The 17,766-nt window shown below is 37.1% G+C and overlaps 1 protein-coding gene across 5 annotated transcripts in view; it reads right to left on the bottom strand.

The window, feature by feature from the left end:
- Nucleotides 1-17,766, bottom strand: part of nav3 (neuron navigator 3) — a 252,304-nt gene that overhangs the window by 110,248 nt on the left and 124,290 nt on the right. For all 5 annotated transcript variants that reach the window (XM_066724741.1, XM_066724742.1, XM_066724738.1 and 2 more), the window contains exons 2-3: nt 12,874-12,991; nt 12,155-12,207 (exon numbers count right to left, since the gene is read on the bottom strand). In XM_066724741.1, the coding sequence (XP_066580838.1) occupies nt 12,155-12,207; nt 12,874-12,991 (171 nt within the window). The remainder of the gene's footprint in view (nt 1-12,154; nt 12,208-12,873; nt 12,992-17,766) is intronic.

Below are 17,766 nucleotides of genomic sequence, written 5' to 3'. Positions count from 1 at the left end.
TATAGTCTCTCCCTGCCTATACAGAGCCAGTGATGCCAATAAAGGGATGAATACTTAGATATTTAGACTGTTCTACCAACAAGCTGAAATCCCAGTCAGAAGGCACATATTCCTCACATCTGCTGTGTGTTCGGCCTCCGCAGCTGATTGTGCAAAAACTTTGTAAGACATTTATTTATTAAGAGGCTTATCTTTTCCTAACATGTGGCTGAGTTCACATATGCGTGCACATGTGGAGGAAACGTAAATGTATAATTATTCTCAGTTGTAAATTTTCCTTCACTCTCCCACCAGAAAACAAACGCTTTTAATGTTATTTATTCCTTTATTTTTTATCGAGCAGGAGCAAAGCTTAAACATTTACCAACAGCAGTGTGACTAATGATATCTTATAGCATCCCAAGTTAGATAATAATAATAAACAATAAAGCATTTAAACCTTGCTTAAATTAAAGGTACTTTGCATGAATGTCAATCCACGTGCTTAGTTCATTTCAAACTCCAAAAATCAATTAGAGTGATTGAAACTGTAGTTAGGTAGATAGATAGACTGATAGATAGATAGATAGATAGATAGATAGATAGATAGATAGATAGATAGATAGACAGACAAGCATGCAACATAGCACTCTTCTATATGTAGGGACTGATTCAACATTGTTTTTATCAATCATGGTATCCACTTCACTCCTCTCCGCTCCCTTCCTGTGCATGGTCCGAGAGGCTGTCAGTACGGGCACTTATTGATTAATACTGCTTACATAAGATGCTTTAAATCCTGCCAGAGTCATCATCTTTTTCAAAAGCTAGCCTATTTCTTAACGACTGTTGATGGATTCTAATGCCTGGTAAATACATCCAAGTTAATTTAATGTGTGTTTATATGTATATATACATCATCATCAGCCAGTGTCAATATACATTTTTTCCACTTGATTTGAATCTACAGCGCTTGTTTTCCAGGTTACTGTAGCAAAGCTCCTGATCTCACCATTTATGTGCTCATCTTCTTGATTGTTCTACAAAATGTATTTAGTGATAAGCATGCAAAATAACAGAATTCAGAAAGAGCATGGAATTCATATTAGGAGTTTTTTTGTTTTTTTTAAACACACATCTGTTACACAACTACATTGGCAATTCAACAATTTCCAGATATAACTGATTTCCAGATAAGGGTTTACTCATTTATATGTAGAAATATAATTTATGATAAATAATTATAAAATAGTTTAGTTTAGTCACTGTTTTAAATCAAGAGAATACAGCTTTCAATTTGCAATGTTTTTTCTATTTTTATTGATTAGTTTAAAGCCAACAATACTACTTTCATGGAGAAAAGTGTTAATGTTTTCACTGCATTTTGCATTAAACCACTATTTTGGCGAGTGGTTTCTCATTTTATCGTGTGGGATTTTAACTACTTTGGGAGGAATACGCAGTCAAACAGTTTTTAAGCCAAGCAGATTGCTGAGTTATGACAGAATTTCTCTCTTCGATTAAGTATAATTTGGAGGGGGAAATACATGTTGCTGAGCATCTTTACAATGTAGCTGAACCTGAAAATATTGCCTTTTGCTTAAAACAAACATCTTAATCGCTAAAACAGACTACTGGCATTCTCTTATCAGCATTATACATGCAAGTTCAATTAAGTTCGTTCATGCTTTAATTAAGAATCATTATTGTGTAAACAGTATCCAATTAGATGACACACATGAAGGTCTCAAACAGACTAACAATATATAATTGCAGGAACCTTGTGACTCCTAAACATTTAAGAGTTGTGGGGGGAACAGTTAACACACATAAAGTGTGCATTACTTTTGAGTCATTCTTATCAGAACACAGAGAAGAGCAGATAAATCTTGGAGATGGCTGTTTGAGACCTTTGACGTTGAGTTTCTTCAATAAGTACTTCAAAACTCTATCTACACAGTATATGACATCTTCTAAACAATGTGTAGGAATTCCTGTGCAGGATACAAACTAAACATCCCTCTGTGCTTCACTTCATTATAAATGGCTGTTTATGATGCTGCACATCGATTAATCCTTTGAAAAATAATTATAGAAGAAGGGGTTTCAATTATTTAAAATCCCCCCATCAACCTGAATATGAATTGATTTTCAAATACTACATGTAAGCTTTAAAACCAGGCAAAACTGGAACAAATCTGAAACTATACTATAAGGAAGTGCCTCAACAAAGCACCCTGAATGGTGTTCAGCTTTGGTTTTAATTCCAGCGAAAGGACCTAGCCTTTGGTGATCAACATATCAGCAGAAACCACTACAACACCCAATTAAGCATTTCATAACAAAAAAGAGCACGCTTGCTCAATTCACCAACAGCTTTCCTCACAGCTACTATGATTCGACTGCGGCCCAAAATGCTTTATGGGAAACAATGCCACGAGCAGCATCTGAGTATAAAAGCTGTAACAGAGAAAAGCGCAAGAGAGACAAACAACAGATGAAACTGTGGTGATCGTATAAATATTTGCGGTCACTTAAGTCTAATTAGTAACCAAATCATTTATATTGAAGCTTTACATGTTAAAAATATTTTATTATATGAAGCTGCTTTAATTACCCTCTTCTAGCCTGGGCTGACCGCATTTGTTGTTTGAAGTCCAAACACTAACAGCTTGGTGCAGCTTTGTTGCATTTAAACTAGGAACAGCTGAACTCTGTAAGTATCTGTGGAAGAGGAACTAAAATGCCCTTCCCTTTTCACTAAGGTTTCAGGATTAACAAATCAACTAAACAAACACAGTAGTGGCACAAATGTTCTTCAGGTAATTGTCGGTGAAAGAAGCTCCAGAATGCCAGGAAATATACCGCATCGGCAGTTTTTTGCTGATTTATGACCACAGCTTGCTTGATCATTAGTTTAGGGATAAAATACAGCATATGAAATTGTGCTAATGTCCTTTTCGCTGAAGTAAGAGCCTTTTGAATATCTATACTGTATGTACAGCTTTGATATGTCAACATACACCAATTAATAATAATAATATAATAATTATAAATAATTATATTAGAAGACCACAGAAAAACAAAGATCCAAAATAGGACTTCTAAATTGAGTATGTACATAAACAGCGGAAAACAGGGTATTTGTTTAATTAAGCAGTAACAGAAATTTCCAGAAATGTTATACTTTCCTTGCATTTTTTTTGTTTGTTTCTTGCGGTTTTTAAAAGTAGAACTTTCTAGGCTCTTTCTGAGTAATAGGCTTATTTATTGTTTTTCCTGTGGTATTCAATAACGGAATACACAAGAGTATTATTTAATAGGTAATATAAGGCACATGGTAGTGCTTTCGACCTAATTCCCCAAAAGCTACTAAGGGGGCTACTGTGTGTGAGACGCCTGGTCAAGGAGAGGTCACTATAAGTTGTAAGCTCTAGTTCTCTGGAGCTGTGAGCTGCTGTTACTGAGTGCCGTATCTCAGCTGTGTGTTTGCAGTTTGTCAACCAAATCCAATGTCAGTGGTGAGAGAGGCTGAATAAGAGGGTTTGAAGACATGGCACTCTGTAATAACATTCTGTAATAATAACTAAAACATTTAAATAGGTGAACTGATTGGGAACATGCTATAAAGTCGATCACAATTAATCACAATTATTTCTTATCACATTTCAGGTTACATTTCAGGTCCTCAGATGCTTACTATCATATGCATTCTCTGTGAACTGTTATGAGGCAAGACAAATGAGACAAGCTATGAATATCCCCCTGCTTTATTTTCAATGTGCCATTGCATTTGTGCACGAGATTGCTTGTTTCCCTGGTTACCTAGATGCTGCATTGGTCATCCCATCCATTGCTGTCTTTGCCATAAACCCAGAATCGGTTTTGTCACCTTCTTTATTCCTTCACGGTGGTGAATAATGACAGCACTGCTATGACTCCCATGAAACAAACTGCTTCCACTAGAAGGCATCCAACAGGCACTCTGACATTATTTTCTATTAGATCCCCTCTCTGGCCCATCTCTCGTCTCGATGAGACCCGGTGCACAGTACCTGTTCCTCTCTGATACTGGTTATTGATTTGTGGTGCAATTTTTCAGTATACTTTCAGAGTGGCCTATATATTATATATATTTCTATTCAAAGCCTTAAATAAAAAACAAATATTGATGTATGTAGGTATTCACACTGGTAATCAAAGTAGAGTTTGTGTGTGCGTGTGTGTGTGTGTGTCCGTGTGTGTGTGTGTGTGTGTCTGTGTGTGTGTGTGTGGATATACAGCAGAGGACAGTTTTTAAAGAGACTGCAAATTAGGAGTCAGAATAACTAGGAAGTTAGACATCCTTTCCCATGCAGCAGAACTGGATTTAACCTTCAGCAAATGCTCTGAATTGGAGGCTCACGTGTCCACTAAATCTAATAACAAATACCAATTCTGAACAGCTGGTTAACCTAGAAATCTGGACAAACATCTGAGACCTGGCATCAATAATTTGTATTGATTTTCATTGTATTTCTTCAGTTTTCTGTTTGCTGCATGATCAGATTGTGTCTTGTATTTGTATTAGTGTATGTATTTGTAAATGATTAAGTCATCAGGCACGGGCATTTGTCTGGATGTCTGAAATGAAATGTGATAACATATCCGTAATGAAAACAATGTGTCCCAACAGAATATGCTGCACTTGCTTATTTATAATCCCCTTCTGAAGCGTTTCTGAGATTCTATTCATTCGATTATCAGAAACAACCCAATTATACATGCACTTCAAAAACTGCAGGCAGTACAAAAATAAAATGTACCTCACAGGTCACTGATCCAAAGTTTGTTTTCAGACATGCCTTAGCAGTGTTTATTTATTTTCTGATTCTGCTACTTCAAGACACTGACTATTCTGCGTTGAACAGGTCAATGTAACACTAAATACGTGTTCTGTCTCTAAATAAACTAAGCTTTGATCGCACCACTAAAACGCTTATAAATACATAAATAAGTATTGTGTACATTTCAGGACATACTGTGCTCTATGCATCACACTTTTAATTTATTTTATTTATTGTATTCTGGGTACATACAGAATATTACTCACTGTTTTGATAGTGAATGTGATTTTTAATGTACTGTAACGTGCTTCCCAGAAATGTGAAAATAGGCAACGTTTTATGGTGATTCACCAAATGTATAACTGAAACTATGTGGCTGCTGTGGATTTGTAAAGGTAAATCTCACAAAATGACACAAAACGTTCAGGAGTTATCATTTTGAAAGGCTACATATACAGTACTGTGCAAAAGCTTTAGGCAGGTGTGAAAAAATGCTGTAAAGTAAGAATGCTTTCAAAAATAGACGTTAATAGATTATATTTATCAATGAACAAAATGTAAAGTGAGTGAACAGAAGAAAAATCTACATCAAATCCATATTTGGTGTGACCACCTTTTGCCTTCAAAACAGCATCAGTTCTTCTAGGTTCACTTGCACACAGTTTTTGAAGGAACTCGGCAGGTAGGTTGGCCCAAACATCTTGGAGAATTAACCCCAGTTCTTCTGTGGATTTTGGCAGCCTCAGTTGCTTCTCTCTCTTCATGTAATCACAGACAGACTCGATGATGTTGAGATCAGGGCTCTGTGGGGGCCATACCATCACTTCCAGGACTCCTTGTTCTTCTTTATGCTGAAGATAGTTCTTAATGACTGTCACTGTATGTTTGGGGTCGTTGTCATGCTGTAGAATAAATTTGGGGCCAATCAGATGCCTCCCTGATGGTATTGCATGATGGATAAGTATCTGCCTGTACTTCTCAGCATTGAGGAGACCATTAATTCTGACCAAATCCCCAACTCCATTTGCAGAAATGCAGCCCCAAACTTGCAAGGAACCTCCACCATGCTTCACTGTTGCCTGCAGACACTCATTCGTGTGCCGCTCTCCAGCCCTTCAGTGAACAAACTGCCTTCTGCTACAGCCACATATTTCAAGTTTTGACTCATCAGTCCAGAGCACATTCTGCCATTTTTCTGCACCCCAGTTCCTGTGTTTTCGTGCACAGTTGAGTCACTTGGCCTTGTTTCCATGTCGGAGGTATGGCTTTTTGGCCGCAAGTCTTCCACGAAGGCCACTTCTGACCAGACTTCTCCAGACAGTAGTTGGGTGTACCAGGGTCCCACTGTTTTCTGCCAATTCTGAGCTGATGGCACTGCTGGACATCTTCCGATTGTGAAGGGAAGTAAGCATGATGTGTCTTTCATCTGCTGCAGTAAGTTTCCTTGGCCGACCACTGCGTCTATGGTCCTCAACGTTGCTCGTTTCTTAGTGCTTCTTCAAAAGAGCTTGGACAGCACATCTGGAAACCCCTGTCTGCCTTGAAATGTCTGCCTGGGAGAGACCGTGCTGATGCAGTATAACTAGCTTGTGTCTTGTTGCTGTGCTCAGTCTTGCCATGGTGTATGACTTTTGACAGTAAACTGTCTTCAGCAGCCTCACCTTGTTAGCTGAGTTTGTCTGTTCCTCACCCAGTTTTATTCCTCCTACACAGCTGTTTCTGTTTCAGTTAATGATTGTGTTTCAACCGACATATTGAATTGATGATCTTTAGCACCTGTTTGGTATAATTGTTTAATCATACACCTGACTATATGCCTAGAAAATGTGCAAGCGTACCTAGAAGAATTGATGCTGTTTTGAAGGCAAAGGGTGGTCAGACCAAATATGGATTTGATGTAGATTCTTCTTCTGTTCACTCACTTTGCATTTAGTTAATTTATATATAATCTATTAACATGTCTATTTTTGAAAGCATTCGTACTTTACAGCATTTTTTCCCACCTGCCTAAAACTTTTGCACAGTACTGTATATCCATCCAGGCTAATCATGAAATGAAAGCCAAAAAAGCTTTGAGCTTCTTTATATTCACTGTGCATGTAAATTTGCCTTATTTAATTAATTCAGCAATCAATACATTTTACATCTTACCATTAACAGAGTAGTTTAATGCTGTGATTCATTTTACACCACAAAACACCTTCTTAAACATGTGAATTCAACATTAAAAGACAAAACAAAACAAAAAAACTGTCAGTGTCGACAGGCTTAATTTAAAATCTTGTAAGTCCATGTCAGCAGGAACAAGAAAGTTCAAAACAAGTTAACCATTTTAAAAGGGACAGAAAAGCCTTTAATGATTGTTTAATAAGCTGCAGGCCACTCCACAGCACGCTCCCAGCAAAGTGCACACTGACAAGTATATAGAGTTCTCAAGTGATCTAAAATGAACTATTAACACCCTCAGCTACTACTTTTTGTTCTGACAGTTTAACTAACAAGAGTTCAGTTTGCAAACTCCTTAATGCTTACCATATGATGGGATCTCTAGGCATATTAGATTTAGTGTTAGCCTAAACATGCCATTGGTCTTTCGGGTTAACCTGAACCATATATTTTTCATGAGTGAATGGGAGTAAGCCCAGATGGCCAACACTGAATACTGTAGAGAGAGAGAAATAAAGAGCAGATAAAAGGTTATGATTTTAAAATAAATGCCAAGTGAAAAATCAGTCCATTAAGTCTTTGGAAGGTGTTTCACTGTTTTGGGAGAGTATCAGCCTCAGAGACTGGAAGCCATTCAGAAATGTTAGCCTTGCCACTGCACACAACCAGATTATCCAACACTAGCAGCCATTCAGCTTCATTCAATGCACAAATCCTTCTCTGCTCCTAAAACTAGACAACAAAAAATAATAGCCCTGTGGACAACCACGTTGGTTTGTGATACAAGTAGCACATCAGACTTGCGGAGGGGGAGAAAAATGAAAAAGTAGCACACTAAATTGAAAACGGTGTGTATCACTAAACTGCTGTGCATCTTGTGGAGTGCAAACAGATGGGATCCAGATGATGTTTTCTACTTTATGACCTCTAACGAACACTTAATTCTATTAAGCATCACATGGTACGCATCAGGAAGAGGATACAGAGTGAAAATGCAATGTTTCCTGATGACTAGAAACTTAAGACTTAACCTACATATTTTGTATTGCACATCTTTCTTATACACTTTGTTACCCTTAATCCTCACCCTCAGTGAACAGATGGGTGAAATAACAGATTTACAAATATATGCATTAGTGGTAAAAATGATGGAGTCACTTGAATTCCTGCCATGGTACGGCAATTACAATTATTTATATAATATAATTGTCTAATGCAAATGTTCAATATCCATGTCAAAAGATGGTGGATACATATTACTGGCCTTTTACCTCAGTTACAGAACATTTATGTAACTATTATATATTATCGGACTTTATGGTGAGTTTACAGACTTCAAGGAGGGAGGTAATGATTATATATCCTTACTAACCTTTCACAAGGCATTACAGTTTCTGAAACTGCACCATAAGTCAATGTTTTACCTGTGGGAGTATAAAATACTATCAAGAGATAGAGAAAAACAAGAGGAAATCAAATTTAAGAAATACAAACAAAAACAAAACAGGTTAAAGAATGTTGTCACAATTTTGTTCATTATCTGCACACATCAAAGTACTGTGACAAGCATCGTGCACTGTTTTGCTCCTGTAGAAACAGGGGATCTAATAAAAACAAAGAAATGAACTCACTTCCAACATTCTATAATACCTTCATGGAGAAAAGTGTGAATTAAGATTATGTTTAATTGATAATAACCCTAAGCACACTCCCACAATAAATCAAAATTAGAAGAAAGAACCTAGTTAACCTTTGATTTATTGATATTACTTATTATTTGTTGAGATTAAGGTATGTGATTGTCATGTTAAGTGAAACCATAAGGATTTTTCAGCAGCATGAATTTGAAATTCACATCTTTATAACTGCAGAAGTGATTTAATGGCCAATTAAAACACAATCTCCAATTAGAAGACAGCATTTATGACTAAGAACAAAAGTATTTTACGGCCAAGATTATTTCACCTATAAAATAATATGAACAGTAAGAGAGATACATTAAATTCAAGTATGTTTATTAAATGACTGCAATGTCTGTATGCTTCAGTTTACCTCCCACTTATTACGAATCACACCTAAGGGCAAACCTTAAGTGCAATGGTTACAGGCTAATTAAAACTAATTGAATATTAATTATAAAGTCTAGTACACAGCTAAAGGAGCAGTTACATTATATAGCCTTTCCACACATTATGTATTCATAAACTGTGATTTGAAATCTTAAAACCACTTTGTATCATTGACTAGTATTGCCTCCTATCAGCTGGTGAATAAACAGCAAAGTAATTGACATTCAACACTGGATTTAGAATTGACGGCATAGATAATAAACTACAGCAAACCATTCAAGTCTATGCACAGGCAATTTATCGGAGCCAAACGAAGAATAAACGTGATAACTGATTAACATACCACAATCTCATCTGAAATGTATTTGTGTTTTCATGCATTTAACAATGTGACTATCAGAAAACAGAAACACTGAAACTGTCCCAGACGTTTACAATTAAATCTGAAAGCTTTTGACCTCTTTCTCTTAAAACAACATGGGTTCCGTGTTATTATGAGTCAAAGTGGAGTAAACATTGAAAGCACATTCACTGAATCTAGAGTGTGCCTAGGACAACTGTGGAAAGCACTTGGAGCAAGTAAGGGGGGAGCATAAAGTAAAATGGATTATTTTTGTTTTGTCACCTGATTAACTCTCCGTGCTCTTATAAAGCAAAGAGTGTGGGCACACTGGTTACAGATTTCCATTTATTAACACTGAGTTACCAGCACCCATATCTCATCAAGCATTGCAGTTCAGCAGAAAAAAGAAAAGGCATGCCTGGCATCCAGCAAATTTGACTGCGGCTGGAATTACAGCCATTCTTTATATGTAAGATATTTAGCCACGCAAGACTTTGTGTCAAGCATCAACAGAAATAACTAACTGCTTTCCATACTCCAGAAAATATGGTGCAGGGGTAATTACAATTCAAACAAGTCGCCTCTGAAAATTTGGTAACATTCTCTCAAAATATGATTCATTAACCCTCCCTGGAGGCCATGAATCATGGTGCAAAGTTTATTAAGCATACAATTTACAATGTATGGATTGAGCCTTCCAGTTCCTGCTGAAACTAATCAAGAGCATGAGAAATGTGTCCCATTGTAATAGCATCTAAAAAGGGGGAGTTACTGCACAATGTCATCCAGAAATAATGTATACTGAAAGAGATGGAGGATTGGCTTTACTCAGTGTCACCACTACCACAAACGTCCCCTCATAATGATAAAATCAACATATGCTCATATTTAGTAACTGTGAAAATAGAATACTGCTACTGCTACTACTGGTGGTTGTACTACTACTACTACCACTACTACTACTACTACTACTACTACTACTACTACTACTACTACTACTACTACTACTACTACTATTTAATAACAAGCATCATTGAAAGCATATTTCTAACAATACAAATAAACAAATATCAGGGAATAATCTTTAATCGTTCTTAAAACATATGCATGTTGTGCAAGATGAAAATATATATGTTTCTGTGTGCCTCTTGTGTACCCACAAACACAGTACAGTGAAGTATAATTATGGTCACTAATATTGTGCATTGCTCTCTCTCTGCTTGATCGCTTCACAAAGCCAAAGCCACTACTCAATTAGCTTTGCTTGTGAGGTTAATGTGCTATGCCCAGACTGCATCACGTTAAACCCAATTGTTATCAATTTCGTATTACTTTCCTCATCACATGTCTAAGCTTAACCAACTGAATGAATTGTTACAAACCTAACATTAGGGATAGGTTTGACTTTGGAGCTGCACAGAAAAGCATACAGAATTCCTACAAATTACTTTTGGTCTGTTTTGAAATCTAAACTGACATGCCAGCGCACTTCTAAGTCTCCCCTGCTAAGAATATCCCATCATACAGTCCCTTCCAGTCGCGGGTCAAGCTCACACCCGGCAGTGATAAACACAGGCAACAACATTTCGGTGCGATTTGGATTTACCTTGGAACTGAAGACTCTCCAATGACAGGCTAGTGTGCCCTAGACTAAGGTAAAACACACAAGAGGAATGCTACTGGATCATGGAGCTGCCACGCCAATGAGAGAAGACTATCAAATCACCCCTGACTGGCTCCCAAAACAAAAACACACAAACAGCCTGTATGTCCTTTTAATGAAGTTTTGTCTCCATTAATAGTGTGAAGGGCAGCTAAGCAAACTTGCTACACTGGCTACACTGTTCCTGAATGATCTGCTATGACCAGCTCTCTACAAAGCAACCTAAAAAACAAAAACACTACAATTCTTTAAAAAGAGTTCACACTACATTCTGCCCGCTTTCACATACCTTGAGCGCTATTTGTGAAAAGCCCTTAGTGGCCAACAAGTCGAAATGGACCTGCTTGTGGACAGACTGAACGCTATTTATATGCAGCAGCCAGCAGACTATGAGGATTGAACCCCTCTGGTTACTCATTTGTCCTGAGAGACAAATGCAGCATGGAAAATCTCCCCTCAGAGTACAGAAAAGCGGAAGGCTTGAAACAGGAGTTTTGGCTTCAAAGCCTAAAAACATGAAAACCTTTAAGCCCCTTTTAATTACACAGGCTATAGAAAACCTGGAACACCAAAACCACACACACCCCCACGTTTTTTCTGAAGAGGTTTCAGGATTTAACAGCTAAAACCGAAGAAAGAAATACAGCATGCTATGTTTATTTGTGTGGAGTTACTGCTGCTCTGGTAATAATTGTGTAATGGTGTGTAATTGTCCTCATTCTGAAATCAGACTCAAATACAACATCCATTCTTAAAAAATCAGAACTGAACTGAACATTTGTGTGTAATGACATTTCTTTCTATTTTATTAGAAAACTGGCTCTATGTTTATTGCTTGTTTGCAGTTCCATGCTTGCCACTGAGTTTCAAAACACTGTATTGAAATGTAACAACTGGTAATGTAATTATTTAAGGCTGAGAGTTGTGAAAGGAACTTCAAAGATATATTTCAAATGAAAGCAGAGCAAGGTAAATGAGTGAAGACAACATGCAACTAAACAAACTGTCAATCAAGCATATACATCATAAAACAATCCTGTCAACGAGTAGGGCTGGTAATTATTTTAGTAACAATTTCAAGAGTTTAAAAAGTAATTAATCAACTTACCATTTGAGATTGACTTCTAGGGCAGCCATTGATATCTTCAACCTTTTCATTAGCTATCAGAGTAAATCACAATAAAAAAATATAATAAGTCATTATGAAAATTGCACCTATTAACCTTATTATATTAGCATGAACTACAAGCCAGCAAGTTGCTGTGTGATGCTGCAGAATACAGTTTAACATGTGTTAGCAAATAACATTCTCAGCAGTGGATTCCAACAGCTCACATAGAGAAGGGAAGTTAAAAAAAGAAAAAAAACTCGTCGGCTAATTCATCAGCCACTGCCAAATGATTACTGACATAAAATTCATAGCGATTGTCTTTTTCAAGGGCTGGGATAAAGTTTCAAGACAGCCCCAGAAAAAAAAGTATGAGCCACTCCAAGCTTGCAAAAAAGCACACATGGGAGACACATGGTTTAATAGAGCATAAATATTTTACAATCCAGCTTTATGTGCTGGGCGATAGATTTCTGCTGCTGCTGCTTTAGCCGGAGTTGGAAACGGAGCTAAACAAACCCTCAGCCTCCACTTAAATTCTCAAAATATTTTTTCTTCTGATAGGAATATTAAAGGACTTTCCCAATCCTCTGAGATGGATTGACCTTGTCAGGAAATTATATATAACAGTCCCTCAGAGGGTACGGGCAATGGACTCTAAAGTATTCCACATGCTCAGTGTGTCTGTGTGTTTCCATTGCTGGGTAAACGGGTCTCACCAATGATCTGGATGATTTCTGCCAGTAGCACCCCGTCTGCAATATCCTGCTGCAGGTCCTTGATCAGTTTCTTGTGACCAGACTTGGCAAGATAGTGATTGGCCCAATCAGTGTAAATCTGCAAGGAAATAAGGCAAAAAAATTGGATGAAGAATGCTGGCTTACATGTGAAAAAAAGTGTCTATTCTGGATTAAATTATCTTGCTATTTCTGAAAAAGGAAACCCTATGCTCAACGGACGTTTATGGCTTTTCTATTTGAGGTATGAGTCACATTTGTTTTAATACCAGGGTCAGCTCTGTCCTGACCACACAAGAAAACAAACACAGCCTTCTCTGGAAAAGTGTCGGTCACAAATCAGTCAGCCCCTACTCTCGACAAGTACTCCTCGCTGAAAAGGAGAACGGCAACTCAACTGGCGGGTTGCAATTCATCTCCAAAGACTGCACACTATCACGAAAAACGCTAGTTTGTTTATAAGGAAACTGTGGTACAAGCAAAAGAATGGGAGGCAGTTTCCAACAGACCAGACAGGAGTTTTGAAAGTTACAAAGAAAAAGAAACACACATGTAACATTTGCATAGTATAGAACAAATTGTTGACATAAACAATCACAAGGTCATTTTGACATGAAAGGGGAAAAGTTGTTACATCTATATGGCCTCTAAAGATAGCATTCGTTATACATTAAATGCTTTGAAAGTCTTTCAAACACAAGTCACTTGCAAGCAACACTTCTAAATCAAGTTAATATGGTCTCTTCAACTTGTTCTTATATTTGTTTCTAACCAATGAAACACAGACATGAATTAAGATCAAATGCATAACAATAATGAAGGATGTAACATGTAATAAGGAGGTTAATGGCTATAGGTCGAATAGATTTTAGTCATGTGTGAGTCACTGACCATTCAGGAATATACCTCTTAAAAACTCCAGTTTAGAGGGGCTATGTGAGGCAACGAAGATTCATCACAAAGGTTTATTGAACTCAGGTCCATGCACTGAATACAAGCTACAGAAGACTCTAATTAAAAGTTTCTGCTCGTTCACCAGATAAAAAGCGAATGTTAACCCAAGACCGTATACCACTGCTGAGAGTGGTAAACACAGCAGCTCATTTGCGGGTGGGTGACTATTTTGCACAAATCAAAGAGACAGAGCAGGACATTACGACACTGCTTTATCTAGGCAACTTTACTTTATTACTTGCGCATCCAGTTTTTAGCGTTTCATGCCAATTCCCTCAGGTTTCAAAAAAGAAGGTGCAGGAGTCCATCCAAAACCCACTCAATAACTCTTGATCGCCATGCTTAAAGCCTCTTGCTTTTTGTGATATTCAGATTAATCCTAATCACAAAAATGACCGGCTGATGAAGTCCCCCATAGCAGCATGCATGGTTGATCTTCTGCTGTATAATCCATTTAACAATGTGGCAGCCATTCAAAGTTGTGTTGTTGATCTGAGTTGAGTTTATGAGCAAATTTAAACATTCAAAAAATCCCTTCAGTTTTCATCAGGGTGCTGATTATAAATAAATATTAAATGCATACAAGCTCAGGTTAATTTCAGATTCAGCATTTTAACACCCAAAGGCAGACACATTGGTCACCGGCTGATAACTTATTCATTTGAAAAGGCACCTTTTCCTTATTATAATTTATGCCCCCTCCACCGTCACCGTTTTCTGACTAAAACCACCCACATTTCTAATTAAATGTATTATTTCTCTTTTACATAACGTATCTCTGCGATGCTTCAAAAGAGCAAGTGTTCAAAGGTTTATCTGTTGTGGTTTTATTCAGCTTTTTCAAGGAAGGGGACTTAAAAGAGAGTCACACTCTCAATTTTTAATACCCAAAGAGTTTCCAAACCACATTTATACAGTCTCATTAACTTCCAAACACCAATTTCCTGAAAAAATTAATTAACAAATATTTACTACTACTGCTGCTGCTGGTGGTGGTTATAGTGAAGTATTAATTCCCCTCATACACTCATAGCTCAAAACGGTAAGCATTAAGTGCCCAAAATCTAGTAAAATGCTGGTTACGTTTGAATTGCTCAAATGTCAGGACTAAGGTGCCGAGACTATATAAAGAGTTAAAATAGAAATAACCTGAAAACTATATTTGTACCATCTCTGTTGTCTCCTCACTCTGTACATCAGCTTCAAAAGGCACAAGAATTAAAACTACTGCAATGTGAAAATTACTCAAATGTGCTGCGGTATTTCTGGGAAAGCACACTCATCCAGCTTCTCCCCAATTTCCTTTACACAGTCTTGAGCAAGTCTCAATTTATTTTTCTGAGAGAAAGGGGAAGCAAATTAAACAGTTTAAGAAATACCCAAATATAACCGTTTCACTCTGTGACCTTCATTCAAGTCATTAAACGAGGCAAGAGAATGAGCAGACAACATTGTTTCTATCCAAATCATTTTCCCCGTGTAACTAAATGATTTTGAAAACACCAAAGGAAGCCGATGGAGAATGAAAATGGATTGTGTTGCTGTTTCTCTTTAGTGCAAATACTTTTGATGTGACCGAGTAAATTAGCAATTAATTAGCATTACATAAAGTCTGGCCTCTTTCTTCAGATTTTTTTTTTTTTGTAAAGAATATACTGGAACAATAGCTTTTATATTCTGCAGAGTAATCCACATCATTGTTTCACATACATAAAAAAAGTTTAATTAATTTTGGATCTATAAATAGCAAGAAATGATTAATTATCCACCACTTCATTTGATAAGACTTAATGCATTCAGTATTATTGTTTCTTCCTTTAGCATTCCAGAGCAAGTTCAGTTTTACTATAAATAAGGAGAGCTACAATACAATGCATTAAAGTCACACATTTCAGAACATACAACTGGCTTACAATACGAGTTATTTTGTGTTTGTTTTGTTTTCAGCTTTTGTTCAGATTGTTCACACCAAAAAGGAATCATGCCTTTAAACAGTTACTGTCAAAACGGTTTGTCAGCCTGGTAATCCATCTTAAATATCAAAACATCATGTTCCACATAATTAAAATACACATCATTAAATACAAAAACAACAAGATGCCATTTAAAATTGATGCAGAGGAACACCGAGTTATAAACAGTTTTACATGAATATTAGCCACAGAGCATTTTACAGGATGAAAAACAGCAAACGGATCTCTCCCTGTCATTAGCTATGAAAACATGTCTCTGGCAACCAGAAATTAAATTCAAAAACATTCAACAAATTCAGAAAATGTTAACATGCAGAGCTTTTTTTAGCAACTTGCATTTTTAAAATGATATGGTCTCTTTAAGACCCAGCACTGTGGATTTCTTAGTACGGAATATCACATTGTAGCCCTGTCTCAGTTTGTTGTCTCATTTTGCTTTTTCTGTGACTCGTTTGCTTTCAGTCTATCTCATATTTTGCATGAACACTGCCTTACTTTCCACCGTGAAAGCTGCATAGAAGCTCTAAACATCGCAAATGCCCTCTCATCCCTACCAATCAATCAGACAGACCTCCCCCAAAAAAGAAAACCCCACTCCAGACCCCCTTCCCACCTTTTTAAACCAGTTTTGCTGCAGTTAAAAGAACTAACAATATACCTTGCATATGCAAAAGAGGAGTCATTCTTCAGCGTGTTCTCTTAACAAAACAATCTGTTCTACGCCAATATGACTATGCTTTGCAGATAGCAGATGGATTGCTTTATAGTCTGATCACATTGCAGTGTCTATCGGTGTGCAGGTACTGTAAGTAACATGCAGTAGCTCAGAACTTCCATAGGGAGGTGTTAACTACACAGACACAAGTGAGAACTGCAGGCTACAGAATAGCAGCACAGCTACAGCTATACAATCCAGTGTCTATATAGTGTATATTTTGTCAGTATGTCCAGTAAAGATTCCGTTTTATAGGCAGCTTCACAATATTATGATGTTAATTGATTTTAAAAAGCAAATTGCAAAGGAACATGAGAAAGAGATAACAGTCCTCGGTACACTCACACAAATTAGGAATATATTTTATAATATATGGTCTTATGCTTGCTACGGTCTCAGAACAGATTTCACTGATACTATTTTAAAAACTGAGTGCTAATTGAGGTCCATGAAACGAGCTGAAGATGTTTCACTAATCATCCTTGTGTGGATGGAAAAGGATGTAGGATGTTGCTATAATACTGCTCTATTAATTTAAGTTCTGCACGGTTCTGCACAGTCTGCATCAAGTCAGACTAAGAGCATAACAATTTAATATTGAATAAAGTCGGCTGAATGAGCTTAACATAACAGACCACATGCATTGTAGGCTAAAACAACACTAGTTGCTTCAGATGTTTGTAAAAGCCGTTTTAATGTGGTGAAAAGTCTGCATTACATATAACGAATGTAAACCAAAGTTAATTTAAACAAGACTTTAACACGGTTTCATACCAATCTATATTTTAGATTTATTTATTTGTTACATGGGAATTTCCAATAGATAGAGAGTATCTTCATGAAACCACATAAGAAGAGCCAACACAGCAGTCAGAAGGGCATATGGCAATAATTTGTTCATTTGTGTGCATATTTAGAAGACATGCAATCTTCGGTTGTGCAGCGCTATCAGCTGTCCTCATCACTCGTCACTCCAGGCAAGCCCTGCTGCTGATGCGGAGCTGAAGAACAACTTACATGTGTCCACAAACTCTTTTTTTCTCAACACAATATCCCTTTGGCAAATGTAACGCTGGCCAGTAGTGCCAGTCCATTGCAGGGCAGCACTAAGACACACCAACCACTGCAGGATTATTTAGAGGAGCCCATCAACCAAAGCAGTATTTCTCTGGGAAGTGGGAGGAAATTGGAGCGCCCGGCAAAAAGCCACACGTCCATGAAGAGAATATACAA

Source organism: Amia ocellicauda, chromosome 15 (assembly GCF_036373705.1).
Source record: "Amia ocellicauda isolate fAmiCal2 chromosome 15, fAmiCal2.hap1, whole genome shotgun sequence".
In the NCBI taxonomy this organism is placed as follows: Eukaryota; Metazoa; Chordata; class Actinopteri; order Amiiformes; family Amiidae; genus Amia; species Amia ocellicauda.
Note: the sequence above shows the minus strand (reverse complement) of the source record. Positions and strands in the feature narration are given on the sequence as shown.